The following is a 13,877-nucleotide window of genomic DNA, read 5'->3' on the forward strand; positions in this document are numbered from 1 at the left end:
TTTCAGATTTGAAGAAAATTGGGTTACAGAGATGGACTGGAGAGTGTTCATCAGCCAATGATTTCGGTGAATGATAGAGCAAATGGAGGAAGCAGTATGGCGAGCTGCAACACTTCCTCCTTTTGTTCTTGTGATATATTAAACACCAAAACAAAGTCAAAGAATAATGCAGTGACACTGTCGCGTAGCGGTTAGATTCACGCTATTATATCGCCAGCAATGTGGGTTCAATTCCCGCCATTGTCAGTAAGGAGTTTGTACATTCTTCTCATGACTGTGTGGGTTTCCTCCGGGTGCTCTGGTTTCCTCCCACATTCCAAAGGATATGAGGTCAATTGGTCACATGTGTAATAGGGCGGTTTGGGCTCATTGGGCCAGAAGGGCCTGTTCAGAATCAGAATCAGGTTTATTATCACCAGCATGTGACGTTAAATTTGTTAACTTAGTAGCAGCAGTTCAAAGCAATACATAATATAAAAGAAAAAATAAATAAGTAAATCTTATTCAGTATACTTTATACAGTATACGTATGTTGAATAGATTAAAAATTGTGCAAAAAACAAATATTATATGTTTAAAAAAAGTGAGATAGTGTCCAAGGGTTCAAAGTCCATTTAAGAATTGGATGGCAGAGGGGAAGAAGCTGTTCCTGAATCGCTGAGTGTGTGCCTTCAGGCTTCTGTACCTCCTACCTGATGAAACAGTGAGAAAAGGGCATGCCTTGGGTGCTGGAAGTCTTTAATAATGGATGCTGCCTTTTTGAGACACTGCTCCTTGAAGATGTCCTGGGTACTTTGTACACTGTTACTGTGCTGTATCTCGAAATAAAATGTGGTCATTTAGCCCATAAAATACCTCTTTCAAGGAATATTTTAACTTATTCCAATTCCCTGCACTTAACCTAAACTCCAGTGGATTTTTATTTCCTTCAAGTGGCATTTTCTGTGCTGAGACCGCTAAGTTTTCCCAGGGTGGAAACGGCTAGTAACAGAGGGTATAACTTTAAGGTGAATTTCAAGGATGAGAGAGATGGCAGAGGTAGGTTCTTTTACACAGAGAGTGGTGAATGCATGGAACACCCTGCCAGGACGGGTTGGAGAGTCACATGCATTATGGGCATTTCAGAAAGTCTTAGGTAGGCACTTGGATGATCGAAAAATGGAGGGCTACGTATGACTAGATTGATTTTAGAATAGATTAAAAGGTCATAATCTTGGACCAAAGGGCCTGTGCTCTGTAGTAGTGTTCTATGTTCTACTTATTCATTTCCCATAGTCAGTCACTTGCTCTGATCTACCTTTCTTGCCTCAGCATGAGATTATGTTTGGTGACTCTACTAATGATTTTATCAGCACCAGTTGTTCAAAATAATTGTCCCTCCATATTATTGACTGCCATCTGTTCTCTACAAACTCAAGATTGTTCAAGAACTCAAGAAAGTTCTATTTCTATTCATTTCTTTGAAATCATAAAGAGGCTTTTGTCAAAAATATTTTTGCTTTCATATTCTTCAGCTGCAAATTGTTATTATTAAAATCAGAACAAAACCAGGCTCCACATCCCAGCGGTTATCTTGTATATTAGTTGTTTATCTTGTTGAATTAGATTCAGGAGCACTTGCAAGGGGAGATAGCAGCGAAAGATCTACCTCTGAAATAATCAACAGTCACATTAACAATGGACAGAAATTTCTGAAATGACTTTCTGGTCTTTATAATACGACAGTTGTTCACATTAAAGGCAGCCTGAATGGAAACATCTGAAAGCTGAAGGTAATTAAAGTTCTTTTTAACCCACAGATTCACAAGATGCACTCTTTCCTTGATTATATCATGGGAGGATGTCAGATTCAGTTTACAGTAAGTGACTTTTCATTACAGACTTAAATCAAAATTAAAATCCAGCTCTGCCTCACTGCTATAGCTGCCAAAGCACTCTGTTGGGCAGGTGTATCTGAGTGGTAAGTGCTCTGAAGAATTTATTTCACCAAGTGGGCTTCAGCTATTTTTGCACCACACCTACGTCTCTACCCATACGCACTGAAAGATGTATTTGCCGGGAGAATCATTGGGCTTAATTGAGGAGAGAGACAAAGACAGAGGATGAAGACCAAAGTTTGCCTCTGCTTCACTGCTCTACATTGCCTGGTTGATAGAGGTATTTAGTAGCATCATTATCTGTGACACAGACTATGCAATATCTTCTCTGATGAGGGCATTAATAATCAGAGTAGGTTGTTTTTAAATTACTAAGCCATTCAACTGGAAGACAACTGTTGGGCACAGTGACACATCTAGTAAATCCACTGCCTCACAACACCAGATACACAGGTGAAACCAAGGAGCTTGATCATAAGACCATAAGAGATAGGAGCAGAATTAGGTCATTCGGCCCATCGAATCAGCTCTGCCATTTCATCATGGCTGATCCATTTCCCTCTCAACCCCATTCTCCTGCCTTGTCCTGTAACTTTTCATGCCCAGACTAATCAAGAACCTATCAACCTCAGCCTTAAATGACCTAGCCTCCACAGCTGCCTGTGGCAATGAATTCCACAGATTCACCATCCCTTGCCTAAAGAAATTCCTCCTTATCTCTGTGTTAAGTGGATGTCCCTCTGTTCTGAGGCTGGTCCCAGGCCACCCCACTATTGGAAACTTCCTCTCCACATCTATTCTATCTGCGCTTTTTAATATTTGATAGGTTTCAATGAAGTCCCCCTTCAGTCTACAAAATTCCAGCGATTACAGCCAAAGCCATCAAATGTTCCTCATACACAAACCCTTTCAATCCCAGAATCATTCCTGTGAACCTCCTCTTAACCCTCTCCATTGTCAGCACATAATTTCTTAAATTAGGGGCCCAAAACTGCTCATAATGCTCCAAGTGAAGCCTCACCAATGCCTTTTAAAGCCTTAGCATTACATCCCTGCTTTTAGACTCTAGTCCTCTCAACCTTAATGCATTTGCCTTCTTCACCACTGATTCAACCTGCAAGTTAACCTTTTGGGAATTCTGCACGAGACTTCCAAGTTGCTTCGCACCTCAGATTTTTTAATTTTTTGCCTATTTAGAAAACAATCTAAGTTTTTATTTCTTTCTTAGAATGTGCATGACCTCCCAGCTCTGTATTCTATCTGCCACTTCTTTGTCCATTCTCCTAATCTGCCTAAGTCCTTCTGCAGCTTCTCTGCTTCCTCAACACTATCAGCCCCTCCACCTATCTTCATATCATCTGCAAACTTACTGCAAATCCATCAATTCTTTCATAAAGATCATTGTAAAAAGAAGTGGTTCCAACACCAACCACTGTGGAACATCTCTATTCACCGGCAGCCAAACAGAAAGAGCTCCCGTTATTCCCACTCTTTGCCTCATGCTTGTTATTTCCTCAAAGAATTCCAACAGATTTCTCCAGCATCCTTTTCCAGCAGTCCAACATCTATTCTTGCTCTTTTTTTTACTTTTTATATACCTGGTATTCTCTTTAATATTATTCACGAGCTTACTTTCATATTTCATCTTTTCCCTCCTTATGGCCTTTTTTGTTGTGTTCTGTTTGTTTTTAAAAGCTTCCTAATCCTCTATCTTCCCATTAATTTAAAAAAATCTATTATATCCCCTCTCTTTTGCTTTTATATTGTTTTTGACTTCCTTGTCAGCCATGGCTGTATCATCATGCCTTTAGAATATTAGTTCTTCTTTGGGATATATCTATCCTGTGCCTTCTGAGTTGCTCCCAGAAACTCCAGCCATTGGCGTTCTGCCATCATTCCTGCTAGAGTTCCCTTCTAATCAACTTTGGCCAGTTCCTCTCTCATGCTTTTATTACTTCCTTTACTCCACTGTAATATATATCTCAAATTGCAGGATTAAGTTTGTCATACTATGATCACTCTCTCCTACGGGTTCCTTTACCTTAAGCTCCCTAATCAAACCTTGTTCATTGGTCAACACTCAATCCAGAATTGCCTTTCCCCTAGTGCACACAACCACAAGCTGCTCTAAAAAAACATCTGGTAGGGATTCTACAAATTCCCTCTCTTAAGATCCAGCACCAACCTTATTTTCCAAATCTACCCGCATATTGAAATCCCCCATGACTATCGTAACATTGCCCTTACTACATGACTTTTCTATCTCCCATTGTAACTCATGTCCCCATATCCTGGCTGCTGTTCAGAGGCTTGTATATAACTCCATTCGGGCCTTTATTCCCTGCAATTTCTTCACTCTACCCACAAGGATTCTACACTTTCCACTCCTATGTCACCCCTTTCTAAAGATATGATTTCATTTTTATCAGCAAAGCCATGCCTCCCCCTCTGCCTACCTGCCAGTCATTTCAATACAACGTGTATCATTGGATGTTAAGCTCTCAACTATGATCTTTTTTCAGCCACGACTCAGTACTGCCCACAATATCATACCTACCAATTTCTTTCTGCGCTGCAAGATCATCTACCTTATTCCAAGTACTGTGTGTCTTCAAATATAACACCTGCAGTACTCTTTTCATCACCCATGATTGCATCCCTAGGTTACATTGCAACTCATCCCACTGACTGCAATTTTGCCCTATTATTTGCCTGTCCTTTCTCACAGTTTCGCTGCACACTGCAACTACTTGTATACCAACTGCCCTATCACTCTCATTCCCATTTCCCTGCTAATTTAGTTTAACCCTCCCCAACAGCTCTAGAAAATCTGCCTGCAAGGATACTGGTCCCCCTCAGATTCAGGTGTAACCCATTCCTTTTGTACAGGTTATACCTTCCCCAGAAGAGATCCCAATGATCCAGAAATCCGAAGCCCTGCCCCCTGCACCAGTTCCTCAGCCACATATTCATCAGCCAGATCATCCTATTACTACCTTCACTAGCACGTGGCACAGGCAGCAATCCAGAGATTACTATCCTGCAGGTCCTGCTTCCCTAACTCCTTAAATTCTCTCTTCAGGACCTCCTCCCTTCCCCTACCTATGTCATTGGTGTCAATATGTACCAAGACTTCTGGCAGCTCACCCTCCCCCTTTAGAATGTCATGGACCCAATCTGAGATGCCCCTGACTCTGGCACCAAGCAGGTATCGTACCATCTAGATGTCTCTTTCATGTCCACAGAAATTTGTGTCTGCCCTGTTAACTATGGAATCCCCTATCACTATTGCAGTCCTCTTCTTCCCTCCATTCCCTGCTGAGCCACAGTGCCACAGAACTGCTCACTGCAGCTTCTCTTTGGTACATCACCACCGCCCCCCCCAACAGTATCCAAAATGGTATGATTGAGGGGATGGCTGCAGGCGTACTCTGCACTGGCTGCCCATTTCATTTCCCTCTCCTGACAGTCACCCAGGTACCGGTCTCCTGCAACTTAGGAATGACTACCTCCCTGTAGCTCTTATCTATCCCCTCCTCAGTTTGCCATATGAAAGAAGTTCTCCCTGTGAATATATGGCCCCTTCAGATGTTCTGCTTTCCTTTCACGTCTCAAAGGTGAGCAGGTCATTGGCATAATAGGCCATTCTAGGTCGTGTATGTGAGTGGTTGAATCTGGAAGTAGCTGATGCAAGTGTGCGGAGAATAAAAAAATGGATTAATTTAGGATTGGTTTAAATGGATGGTTCATGATTGGCATGGATTTGAAGGGTGTTTCTGTGCGGCATCTCTCTAGGAAGCTAAATTGATAGAAACAAAGTGTAGAAATACGTTGGAGACTGATTCTTCACAAATTTTACCCACAGGTATGGAAAGTGGTTTGGTTCAGCTCTTGCTTTGAAATTGATTAAAAGTCAATAAGAAACTTTCCATCTGTGCACAATTAGTGTTGCTTTTTCTGATTAGGTGAATGGCAGTGTCCTGATATGAAGCAGGTACTAACAGGGCAGTTGATTGGCCTCAGGAGTTTTGCTGAGGCTTGTTGAAGTATCCAAAACCAATTTTCCCTTTGAGATGATTTCCGCGCAGGTTAAATAAACTGCAGTAGTGGCTTTCAAATCAAATCTGACACAGCTGACAAGAGAGCTCCAAGATTCCATTATTCACTGGAGTCTGTTGTTTCAATTTGAACAAGATGTTAAAGGATGGTTCCACTCATTACTTTGTTATTTTCCTCCAGTATTTTTCATTTCTTTCCTCCTGCTCTCCCTCATGGAGAGGTAGTGTGATGACAATGGTAGGGAAATAATTAACAGGTTTAGAGAGAGAGAATTAGTCTGGATTTGGAGAGGCAGGGCTTAATCAAAGATAGCCAGGATGGCATTATTAAAGTGAGATCCTATCTGACTAATAAGTTCCTCCAGCAACCCTTGGTAAAAGGTAAGAGTCCATGGCATAATAAACGTTGAGAATGCCTGGACTAATGTGTTGACTTTTTTCAAAAAAGTAATTGAGGGCGTAGATTAGGAAAATGTGATTGATATGGTCACCATGGACCTCATTAAGGCCTTCGACCAGGTAACTCATGGGAAACTGGTTCAAAAGTTTGGAGTTCATGAGATACTGGGCAAGTTGCCAGATTAGATCTAAAATTGGCTTGGTTGAAGGTTATATTTCTGATTATAAGCCTGTGGTCAGTAGACAAGACACATAGCAAGAGGATTTGAGTACAGGAGCAGGGAGGTACTACTGCAGTTGTACAAGGCCTTGGTGAGACCACACCTGGAGTATTGTGTGCAGTTTTGGTCCCGTAATCTGAGGAAAGACATCCTTGCCATAGAGGGAGTACAAAGAAGGTTCACCAGATTGATTCCTGGGATGGCAGGACTTTCATATGATGAAAGACTGGATCGACTAGGCTTATACTCGTTGGAATTTAGAAGATTGAGGGGGGATCTTATTGAAACGTATAAAATCCTAAAGGGATTGGACAGGCTAGATGCAGGAAGATTGTTCCCGATGTTGGGGAAGTCCAGAACGAGGGGTCACAGTTTGAGAATAAAGGGGAAGCCTTTTAGGACCGAGATTAGGAAAAACTTCTTCACACAGAGAGTGGTGAATCTCTGGAATTCTCTGCCACAGGAAACAGTTGAGGCCAGTTCATTGGCTATACTTAAGAGGGAGTTAGATATGGCCCTTGTGGCTAAAGGGATCAGGGAGTATGGAGGGAAGGCTGGTACAGGGTTTTGTGTTGGATGATCAGCCATGATCATACTGAATGGCGGTGCAGGCTCGAAGGGCCAAATGGCCTACTCCTGCACCTATTTTCTATGTTTCCATGTTTCTATTGGTGCTGTTTGATATGTACGTCAATGGTTTGGGTGAAAATATAAGGGCTATGATTACAGAGTTACAAATGACATAACAACTGATGGTGATGTTGACTGTAAGGTGGATAATCATAGGTTTCAGGACTATGTCGATCAGTTAATATGTAAGATCAGGACAGGAATCACAGATTGAATTTAATCCCAAACCATGTGAGTTGATTTACTTCAGAGTACTAATAATGTTAGGATAGACACTATGAATGGTAGGACTCTAGTAAGTACTGAGGTACAGAAGGCACTCGGTGTATATGTCCAAGGATTACTGAAGGCACCAGCTTAAGTAGATAATGTGGTTGAGAAGGCATATGAAATACCTGCCTTCATTAGCCTGGGAAAGAAGGAGATTATGGCACAACCAACACAAGGTGCTGGAAATCCACAGCAACACATGTAAAATGCTGGAGGAACTCAGCAGGTCAAGCAGCATTTATGGAAATGAATGTACAGTTGACATTTCAGGCGGAGACCTTTCTTCAGAACTGGAAATGAAGGGAGAAGATGCTAGAATAAAAAGGTGAGGGAGGAGGAGGAATAGCTAGAAGGCCATGTGATTGGTGAAGGGAGGTAGGCGGGAAAGGTAAAAGGTTGGAGAAGAAGGAATCTGATAGGAAAAGAAAGTGGACCATGGGAGAAAGAGAAGGAGGGGCCCGGGGGGGGGGAGGTGAGAAGAGGTAAGAGGCCAGAGTAGGGAATAGAAGAAGAGGAAAGAGGGGAGGGAATAAATTACCTGAAGGAGAAATTGATGCCATCAGGATGGATGCTACTTAGATCGAATATGAGGTGTTGCTCCTCTACCCTGAGAATGGCCTCATCATGGCAAAAGAAAAAGGCTTGGACTGACATTTGGGAACAGGAATGGGGATAGAAATAAAAATAGTTAGGCACCAGGAAACTCCACTTTTGGTGGATGGAGTGGAGGTGCTCGACAAAATGGTCCCCCAATTTACATCAGGTTTGACCAGTGTAGAGGAGGCCGCATCTGGAGCAATAGATGACACAAAGGACAACCCCAACAGATTTGCAAGTGAAGTGGTACCTCACCAGGAAGGAGTGTATGGGGCCCTGAATGGTGAGGAAGGAGGTAAGTGAGGATGAGAATAGGCAGGTGTAGCACTCTGTCACTTGCAGGGAAATGTGCCAAATGGAAGATTAGTGGGGAAGGATGAATGGATAAGAGAATCCCATAGACAAAGGAGATCCCTATGGAAAGCGGAGAGTGGGGAGGGAGATAAGGTTGTGGTTGGTGGTAGGATCCCATTGAAAATGGTGGAAGTTGTGGAGATATGTTGGACGTGGAGGCTCATGGGGTGGTAGGCAAGGACAAGGAATGTCTAAATGGTACAACTATATAAAATATAAGATAGGCATACAGTTCTTGGGTCAGCATGCAATAGGAAGGATGTATTGGACTGGAATGGAGCAGGTGCAGAGGAGATTCAGGAAGATTTTGACCAGGGTGGAGTTATTCTGTCATGGGAAAAGGTTGTTTAGGCTGGGTTTGTATTTCTCGTAACAGTGAGGGCTGAGGGAGGACCTGACTGAGGTACACAAGTTTATGAGGGGTAGTGTTAGGGTAGATAGTGAGAAAATTTCCTCTTAAATGTCTGTAGCCTGAGAGTATATGTTTATGGTATGGAGTGGGAGACTTTGAGAGGATCTGGCAAGTTATTTTTTCAGCCAAGCTGTTGTTGAAGTTAGAAGGCACTACTTAAGGGAGTGGTGGAGGCAGCCACAATATTTAAGAAGTATTTAGGTGAGCATATGAACAGCATGCCATAGAAGGCACAGAACCAGACGTAATTAGTGTAGACATGTACTTGATTGCTACCTTAGATACATAACCTATTTTGTGCTGTGTACTCACTCCTTTAAATATTCACATTTGTAGGAGTGTGCACATACATATGAGTGTGCCATGGATAAATACAAACACATAGGCAAACACATACATACCAACCCACCTGCATACCCAGTTCTCAATCCTCCCCTTAAAAATGCTATTTTTTTTCTGAATTGCTGGTCTCACCACATGCTGAAATCAGAGATTTTGTGCTGAACTTCCTTTCTAACAGTGTCACGCCAATGACCACAATGATGAATACCCCAATTTATGATATCACCGGAGCGCAAATCTTCCCCTGCAGTATTGTGGCATCTCAGGGAATTACTAGCATGACAGCAGAGCCCTCTAGTGATGTGGATGTGTTACGCAAGACATCCATGGATGTCCGGCTGGCAAATACTATGGACGAGGACCAGCCAGGATGAGGACAGTGGCCCCTCAGAGGGCTTGTGCCTCCTAGGCCCGTGAGTGGAGAGCCTGTACTTTGGGATCCTGCGGTTGATACTGAAGACTGAAGCCTGGAGGTTGAACCCTAACAGCCGAAGCACTTGGTGTACGAGTCGGAGAATCGACTGGTGAAGTTAGAGGCCCATTGTCCACGACTCTGTGAGCCCACCCAGAAGCTGGAGGCCGGGGGGAGGGGGTGCCTGTCGTGGAACTTGAGGACTGTTTGTGTGTGTGAATGGGTGGCTGGGAGGGAGGAAAGGGGCTTGATTTTGCTGTTGCTTTTTAGCTTGTAGTCTGAATTGTTCTGCTGAACACGTGGGTATGCTATGGTGTTGGTTGTTCACACAAATGCTGCATTTTACTGTATGTTTCAACGTACATGTGATAAATAAATGAATTTGAATCTGAGGTCACCGCAAAATCTCCCACATCAACAAAGAATCTTATGGAATTTACAACAAACCGGTCAGGACATTCAGCTCTATTGGTCCATGCCACTGAACGCTCTTTCCATGACATCTTCCCGCTCTGTTTAATCTCCACGGTTTGTTCCTCATCTGTTTATTCAGCAGCTCCCAAAGTGCAATCATCTCAGCCATTTCATGGAACAACAAGTCCCACATTGCCATCATTCCCTGGAAAAAGAAGTTTATCCTAAATGAGAACTGAAAATACCCAACAGGTCAGGCGGCATCCATGAAAAGAAAGGCCAATGAACATTCATTCAGCCTTTGAATGAAAGATCTTCAGTCTGAAACTTTTTCTCTGTTTCTTTCCTCACCGATGCTGCTTGACCCACTGAAGATTTCTGTTTTCAGTTTTCCAACATTTATAGTATTTTGGCTTTCTTCACTTTGTCCTGCATAGTTGATGGGTTTATTAATGATCCGAGTAACAGGTTAATGACAGCTGACTGTATTTCTTGGTCTTGCAGGTCGCTATAGATTTCACAGCATCCAATGGAGACCCTCGAAACAGCTGCTCTCTGCACTACATCCATCCCTACCAGCCCAATGAATACCTGAAAGCATTGGTGGCTGTCGGGGAGATCTGCCAGGACTATGACAGGTAATAGTGCTGTTGAAAGACACAAGCTTGGAGCTATTGAGGTAGGGTGTGGAGTGACAGGTGATTGCCTTGATTTTACTCACCAGGTCAAAACTAATCCTTTCAAGCCTCCTATGAAGTAGACAGGAATTTCAGTTTAGAAGTTAAGTATTCATAACAATGGATTTGAACAGGAATTTCAGCTGCATTTACAGATTCTGCAAAAAAGTTTGTGGTTAACATATTTGTTTCAGAGCGAAAGCATTTGGCAAGCCTTTAATTCTGAAAGAGCACTCTGAAGGGTGTTGTTCACATCATGTTACTCTGGTGACAGAATGTCACTTTTCACAAAGACTTTTCCTACCAAGAAAAATTGGAAAACAGGACACCTCCTATACAGGAAAGACGAATAAATGCTGGTGTGAAAGTTCATGAAAGGCAGAAACTAAATGGGAAAGTTGGCCTTTATTACAGGTGCAAACAACAGGAATTCTGCAGACGCTGGAAATTCAAGCAACACACATAAAAGTTGCTGGTGAACGCAGCAGGCCAGGCAGCATCTGTAGGAAGAGGTACAGTCGACGTTTCAGGCCGAGACCCTTCGTCAGGACCGACGTTTCAGGCCGAGACCCTTTGTCAGGACATTCGTCCTGATGAAGGGTCTCGGCCTGAAATGTCGACTGTACCTCTTCCTAGAGATGCTGCCTGGCCTGCTGCGTTCACCAGCAACTTTTATGTGTGTTGCTTTATTACAGGTGGTTTGGATCAACTCCAAGGAAGTCGTGCAGCACATTACAGATCTTTGATGAGTTCTGGTATGGAATACAAAGTGCAGTTTCAGTCTCCTTACTTTGAAACTTGTTTGCCTTGGACGCAGTGCAGTGTAGATTCCTCGGTGGAGCAGTGGTCCTGTAAGAAGAAACTGAATAGGCTGCATCCCTAAACTTTGTGCAGTAGGATGGCAGAAAAAAAAAAGGCTGCACTTGTTTAGTAACTTATGTGAAGTGTTTCAACATAACAAAGTGTAAACACATTGCAGTTATCAAGCAAAATTTAACTAAGAGACTCATAAAGAAATATTACCAAAAATGACCTAAAGGTTGTTCAAAGGGATAGCTCTGAATGGATGTCTTAAAAGAAAGACGGAGAGAAGTTTAGAGGGAATTCCTGAGATTTGGTCTTTGGAGATTGAAGTCACACCAAAAGGCTAATCAAGTTGAAAGGTAACGAACAACCATGATCAATGTACATCATTGTTTTACAAGGGATGGTTAGTGTAACGCTACTACAGCACCAGCAACCTGGGCTCAAATCTGCTCTCTGTAAGGAGTTTGTACGTTCTTAGAGTACTGTGCTCAGTTCTGGTCGCCTCACTACAGGAAGGATGTGGAAACCATAGAAAGGGTGCAGAGGAGATTTACAAGATTGTTGCCTGGATTGGGGAGCATGCCTTATGAGAACAGGTTAAGTGAACTCAGCCTTTTCTCCTTGGAGAGATGGAGGGTGAGAGGTGACCTGATAGAGGTGTACAAGATAATAAGAGGTATTGATCATGTGGATAGTCAGAGGCTTTTTCCCAGGGCTGAAATGGCTAGCACGAGAGGGCACAGTTTTAAGGTGTTTGGAAGTAGGTACAGAGGAGATGTCAGGGGTAAGTTTTTTACGCAGACAGTGGTGACTGCATGGAATGGGCTGCCGGCGGTGGTGGTGGAGGTGGAAACGATAGGGTCTTTTAGGTGACTCCTGGATGGATACATGGAGCTTAGAAAAATAGAGGGCTTTTGATAAGCCTAGGTAGTTCTAAGGTAGGGACATGTTCGGCACAGCTTTTTGGGCCGAAGGGCCTGTATTGTGCTGTAGGTTTTCTAACTTTCTATGTTCTCCACATGACTGCATGGCTTTCCTCCTACAGCCTAAAGAAGTACAGGTTAGTTAGTTAAATGCTCACATTGGTGTAATTAGGTGGTGCAGGCTCATTAGGGCTGGAAGGTCGTTATTGTGCTGTACCTCTGAATAATGAATAAAACCAACCATTAAAGAACAGCAATCTCAAGCAGTTGAGATTAAGGAGATAGGGAGGAATGAGATCATGTAAGGATTTGTAGATGATGAGAATTTTAGTACACCATCACATCTTGGATATCATTTGCACGCATTTCAATGATTAAAAAGTGCCACGGAGCTGAATTTATAGCCCCAATATTCCATGGAAATGAGAATTATTCCTGTCTACATGATTTTCAACATTGTTCCATGTCTTTAGCTGTGATACGTTTTTACCCAGATGTTATGTTCCTATTGAACATTTTAAATACTGATGGTAGTGAATCTGTTAATCAGTCACATAAATCTCAGGCTCCCTCCAAACATGGTTCCAGTAATCGCCCAATCTAATATAAATTCTAATAATAGATCTGTGCTAAGTACAAGTTCAATACTGAGAAATACTGTCCTGTCTGAATAACACACACAAAATCTTGAAGGAACTCAACAGGTCAGGCAGCATCTATGGAGAATGGAGCTGAAGTCGTGATGAAAGGTTTCGGCCCAAAATGTCATCTTTTTATTCTGCTCCATAGATGGTGACCTGCTGAGTTCTTGCAGCATTTTGTGTGTGTTCCTCTTGATTTCCACCATCTGCAGAATCTCTTGTGTTTATGATATACTGTCCTGTCAGAGGTGCTTTTAGTTGGTCATTGAGTAGCTGTACTGAAAGGATTCTCACCTGCGTCCTGGCTGATATTTACCTTCAATTAGCACATACAACATTGATCTAGTCATTATCACTTTGCTATTTGTGTGAACTTGTTAACACACATTGGCTGTCCTGTTTCAAAATTACAACGCTGACAACAAGGCTGCCTCTTTCAATGTAGGGTTGTAAACGTTTTATATAAATGTAGTCTCTTGTCAATTCTGGTTTTGATGAATATTTATGAATTAGGTGGAAGATTATTGATGTTGAGTTCTGCAGTGATTCACAATTTTCAATCACAAATTTTGGTCGTTATTGTACTTTGTGATACTATACTTAATATCATTAAAAGAAAAAGCCATTTGGCTCTCTTAATCTCTAGGAAGAGGTGCAGTCGACGTTTCAGGCCGAGACCCTTCGTCAGGACTGTACCTATTCCTAGAGATGCTGCCTGGCCTGCTGCGTTCACCAGCAACTTTGATGTGAGTTGCTTGAATTTCCAGCATCTGCAGAATTCCTGTTGTTTGGCTCTCTTAATGCTTTGGCCAATGACAAGTTTAAAGAGTGGACTAAAGACTA

The 13,877-nt window shown here is 42.5% G+C and overlaps 1 protein-coding gene across 7 annotated transcripts in view; it reads left to right on the forward strand.

Moving 5' to 3' along the window:
* cpne4b (copine IVb) overlaps positions 1–13,877 on the forward strand; it is a 371,281-nt gene that overhangs the window by 339,178 nt on the left and 18,226 nt on the right. For all 7 annotated transcript variants that reach the window (XM_063069636.1, XM_063069642.1, XM_063069640.1 and 4 more), the window contains 2 exons: positions 1,800–1,859; positions 10,491–10,624. In XM_063069636.1, coding sequence (XP_062925706.1) covers positions 1,800–1,859; positions 10,491–10,624 — 194 coding nt within the window. The remainder of the gene's footprint in view (positions 1–1,799; positions 1,860–10,490; positions 10,625–13,877) is intronic.

This window comes from Mobula hypostoma, chromosome 17, assembly GCF_963921235.1.
Source record: "Mobula hypostoma chromosome 17, sMobHyp1.1, whole genome shotgun sequence".
NCBI lineage: Eukaryota > Metazoa > Chordata > Chondrichthyes > Myliobatiformes > Myliobatidae > Mobula > Mobula hypostoma.